This window comes from Trachymyrmex septentrionalis, unplaced genomic scaffold (assembly GCF_001594115.1).
Source record: "Trachymyrmex septentrionalis isolate Tsep2-gDNA-1 unplaced genomic scaffold, Tsep1.0 scaffold23, whole genome shotgun sequence".
Taxonomy (NCBI): Eukaryota; Metazoa; Arthropoda; class Insecta; order Hymenoptera; family Formicidae; genus Trachymyrmex; species Trachymyrmex septentrionalis.
Window position 1 is genome coordinate 497,640 of NW_017305386.1, and position 4,891 is coordinate 502,530.

The window sequence follows — 4,891 nt, forward strand, 5'->3', positions numbered from 1 at the left end:
AGATTGTTTGGATGGGGGTACTGGTAGTTTAGTAATTAGTTAGTAATTTGGTAAAAGGAGAGGTAATACGTCTGCCAAACATTAATTCGGCTGAAGATCTTCCATTTGAGGTTGCGGAGCAAGGTGTATATCTGTAACTGTAAAGGAAGTCTTGGAGTTCTTTCCTCCAGTTGGAAGGATTTTTTGCGATAGCTCTTTTTACGAAGTCCATTCTCTCAGCTTGTCCGTTAGATTGAGGGTGGTTGACGGCGGAGAGAATGTGACTGATGTGCATCTCTTTGCAAAAGTTTGCGAAGATATCTGCTGTAAATTGCGTTCCATGATCGCTTATTAATATTTCAGGCGGACCATCTGGAGAATATTTCCCGACATATTTCTATTGTGCGTGCTGCAGAAATAGTTGGCGTGATAGCCACTTCGATAAATTTTGAAAATGCGTCCACAAAGATGAGTAGATATTGGCCGTCTATCGGTCCTGCGTAATCTACATGTAAGCGTTCTAGAGGCTTAGAGGGGATTGGCCACGGAGAGATTGGAATCTTGATTGGTAATTTGCGTGTTAGTGCGCAGGGGTCGCAACGTTTTATTATATGTTTGATATCCTCGGAAAGTTTTGGCCAGTAGACGTATTCACGTGCGAGCTGCTTCATTCTTCGAATACCGGGATGGCCTTTGTGCAGAGATGACAGGATACTGGCTTGAATCCCTTGAGGTATGATTACTCTGTCTCCGAATAGTAAGGTGTCGTCGACGATTGACAGGAAGTCAAGACGTTTCTTATAGTGTTCCACCGTAGGTAAATTGATAGTAGGAGTTTTATTGCTCCGAATAGCTTCCATGATAGCTTGGAGGTCGGGGTCAGTACTGGTAGCCGATTTTAACTTGAGACGAAGTTCTTCTCCAAATTTATCGATGGAAAAGTCTCTGATTCGTTGGATTTCGTTTTCCACTGCACGGACACAGGCTATTTGTAAGTCTTCACTGTTATCGTGGCGGAATTTCTGTATTAAACGCGATAAAGCGTCTGCTGACCGAAGTCCTGTGAGTGGACATATTCGATTTCAAAGTCGTAACCCAGTAGTCTTATGGCCCAGCGCTTGAGACGAGCCGCTGTAGTGGGTTTTAGACCTTTTGTGTCTTCAGATTGAAGGAGAGCGACAAGCGGTTTATGGTCGGTTTGTAGGATGAACTTCTTTCCCCAGACGAATTTATGGAATCGTTCGACCGCCGTAACCAATGCAAGAGCTTCTTTTTCGAGCTGGGAATAGTTGCGCTGAAAGTCTGTTAGACTTTGTGACATATGGTAGACAGCACGTTCGTGCCCGTACACGTCTCGCTGCAGGAGTACTCCACCGATTCCTGTAGAGCAAGCGTCTGCAGCTACGATGAATGTTTTTGAAGGATCGAAGTGCTCTAAGAGTAGGGGGCTAAGAAAGATTTTCTTGATGTGTAGCATTGTAGTGTCGTGTTGTGCGTTCCACGTCCATGATTGGTTCTTTCTTGTGAGATCTTCTAAGGGTTTCTTTAACTGATGAAGATGTGGTATAAATTTTCCGTAGTGGTTTATCATTCCTAAGAGTGTTTGGACTTCCGCCACGGAGGAAGGATTAGGCATAATCGCAATCGCTCGAGTAGTTTCAAGATCTGCGGCGATGTCTGAGCCATTGATGATAAGACCGAGATACTTGATTTCGCGTAGAGCGAAGCGACATTTCTCGGGTTTCAACTCCCAGAGCCTCGAGGCGTTGTAAAGTTGAGCGAAGACGTATATAGTGTTCTTGACGGGTAGAACCTGCGATATAGATATCATCGATGAAGGCGCCAACGCCGTCCAACCCTGAAATCGATTGAACCATGGCTTGTTGAAATGTGGCTGGGGCCGTCTTGATGCCAAAGGGTAGACGTTTGTATCTGAAAAGGCCCTTCGGTGTTGTGATCGTGGTGACATCACGATATCCTTCAGCGATTTCGATTTGCAAGAACGCATCACTGAGGTCTAAAACGCTGAAATAACTATTACCATTTAGTTTAGATACTATAGAATCTATGTTCGGTAAAGGATACATGTTATTTTTCAATGCCTTATTCACGCCTGTGGAGTAATCAGCGCATAAACGGATTTTGCCGTTTGGTTTTTTTACGATGACGATAGGTGTACTCCAATCCGATTGATGTACGCGTTCGATTATGTCTAAGGATTTTAAACGCTGCAATTCCTCGTCTAGGAGAGTTTCCATCGCGAACGGGATTTGCCGACATGGAGTTTGCACTGGAACAGAGTTTTCGGATAACGTAAGTTTAGCTTGAAAATTTTTACACTGCCCGAGGCCCTTGGAAAAGAGTTTTGGAAAATTTTTCACGATGTGGTCGTTTGATGCTGGAGGTGATGGTGGCGACTCGACGGGGGAATTTGTTTTGTTGTGTTTAACAACCGCGCGTTGTGAATTTTCACAGAACTCACGGCACTTGTCGAGAGGCATAGCCCACAAATTGAGCTTGTCAATAGCCGAATAGGTTAAGACCGTCGCGCGCGACATCTATCACTACATCATCTTCACGGTTAGCAGTCTGTATTTTACACTTGAATCTTCCTAATGTTTTCAGAGCATTGCCCTCGGCGTGTTCCACAGATTTGCCGGAGCTAAGTGTAGGACTGCCTAGACGTATCCACGTGTCTTTCCCGATGGTCGTGACATCTGATCCACTATCGTATTGAAATTGTATGTACATGTTGGTCGAGTAATGACGTAGGAATGTAGATGCGTCGATAGTTGTTGAGCGAAGTTATCGATTGAATTGCTGGCTTATCGATATCAACTGTGTTATCGATTGTGTTGTCGGCCGAAAGGTAGTCGACCTTATCCTTCGAGCGACACACCTTCGCGATGTGGCCTTTTAAGGAACACTTAAAACACGTGGCGTCGCGGAACGGACAGTTTGCACGACGATGTGCGCCACCGCAGCTGTTGCAATTGAAAGATTGTCTAGGCACACTCTTCGTGGTGCCAGACTGTTTCGTGGATTCTGATGAAGGCCGTTTCTTTTTTTCTGATTTGAAGCGTACAGACTGCGTGGTTGAAGTGGAAAGATTCGATGGGTTTTCGAGCGTTTTCAAATTTGTAGATACGTTCATATGAGCCTCGAGTTCTGTAGTGATATCTCTGAGAGTAGCATTTTTTCGTTCTTCTCGATTACACGTAGAGCCCTCTTTTTTAGATCCTCGTTATCACTTGAGAAACAGAGTGATTGGAGGAGTAACAAAACTTTGAAATTATCATCCGTGAGTTTAGAACGTTCGAAATCTGAAGCCAAACGATTTATTCGGTCGATGTGTTCGGAGATAGCTTTGTCATATCTATAGTTTAAGATTTCGATGCGACGGCGGGTGAGAGATGTCTTGTCACGAAAGAGATTCTTCAAAATGGCGATGAGATCTGTTTGTTTCATCTTGGTCGGATCCGCTGGTGCGACGTGGTCCACTAAACGATCGAATTCTGGTTGACCCAGGTTGTCTAGAAGTAAACGAGTGCGCATTTCTTCGGGAAGAGACTCTGATTCTTTGACGAGTGTATATTCGTACCGTAACAGCCATTTTGGGAATGGTTTCGAATCATCGTCCGAGGTGAACACATATTTCTCGATGCGAGCATTTAATTGATTGTATACGTTAATTGTAGTCGATGAGCTCGGATTTACATTTTGGACGTGATCTCATTGAAGTTGCAATTGAAGTAAACTGTTAATGGCAGCAGTGAGAGCTTCGATTTGTGACGTTGGTGTCGTCATGTTAGTTGAAATCTTGTCCGTATAAAGAAAAGGTTCGGGGAAAAAAAAAGCCGCAGCGCCAGTTGTTAGGATTTGCATGACGATGATCAATCTACACAAACGTTCTTATATTCGTGATGTATATTGCTGTAAGTACAAGGACCCGGCGTGGCACGCGTGTCAACCCATGAGCGCGGGTCGCAGGACTGACTCTCTCCTGCGATCGTTATGCCCTCGTCAGGCTCGGCATGTCCCAACAATGTTTTTTAAAGAACTCTTAAAAATATTTTAAAGTTGTTTTATACGTCGATTTTTTAAATATTTTGCTCATTGGGTAACTAAAAATAATATTGCGAAAATTGTAAAATGCTAGAGGACTTTTCAACTCAGTTTTTTATTAAGAATAGCACTATATTTATTAAGAATAGCATACCCAGCAAACACAAATATGTACATGTCAAACTCATACATAATCTTAATTTTTTGGATCGTAACAGTGATGTCAAAAGTTACGTGAATTTGCGGAGAATATTCTCAAATTTGTCGTCCCATTTTATTTATAGTAATTATATAACAGTGATATGATTTAAATACGAAACGGCGACAGAATTGACATATAACAATTATATATTGAGATGAAATGCATATATTTACGCGATGCAAAATTTGTCACTGTGATATCATAAATAGGTAAAATTGTTACTTATTGACATTGACTCAATTTCTTTGATTTGAAGAAGTTTTTTGATTATTTCTTGCTATTAGTATTAAAAAAATAATTTATATAGTTTTGCAACTCTTTTTTTTAATGAAAGAAATATATTTTTTATAAAGGTTAAGTAAAAAGGAGCATACAGCCACGCTAGAGATGTCAAAAAGTTATAATTCAATAATAAACATTTTACATAGTAGACGTTTCGGTCACGATTTGACCATCCTCAGTACAAAAATAAAAATAAAATAATAACCTTAAACTATTTAAATCTAATTATTAAAATCTTATTCTTAATGTTAGTAATATCTCGCTTCTTCTTATGCGTTATTCGCATTAATGTCCGCATTTAACAATATAATGTTTTTTGATACAATCAATTAACATAAATTTAAGGAAAAACTAAATTTATCC

The 4,891-nt window shown here is 41.1% G+C and overlaps 1 protein-coding gene across 1 annotated transcript; it reads right to left on the reverse strand.

The window, feature by feature from the left end:
- Nucleotides 1-338: 338 nt before the first annotated feature.
- Nucleotides 339-2,480, reverse strand: LOC108748530 (uncharacterized protein K02A2.6-like). The gene is made up of 3 exons (XM_018486754.1): nt 1,854-2,480; nt 1,033-1,792; nt 339-949 (listed from the first exon to the last, which is right to left on the reverse strand). Exons 1-3 carry the CDS (start codon nt 2,478-2,480, stop codon nt 339-341), a joined length of 1,998 nt encoding a protein of 665 aa, XP_018342256.1.
- Between the last annotated feature and the right edge of the window lie 2,411 nt (nt 2,481-4,891).

Excerpts from the sequence above, each read along its gene's own strand:
- LOC108748530 (XM_018486754.1), bottom strand. The coding sequence starts at position 2,480 with ATGCCTCTCGACAAGTGCCGTGAGTTCTGTGAAAATTCACAACGCGCG. Across the intron at positions 1,793-1,853 it reads CCACATTTCAACAAGCCATG|GTTCTACCCGTCAAGAACAC; the intron begins GTTCAATCGATT and ends TCTATATCGCAG. Across the intron at positions 950-1,032 it reads TGTCCACTCACAGGACTTCG|TGGAAAACGAAATCCAACGA; the intron begins GTCAGCAGACGC and ends GTGTCCGTGCAG.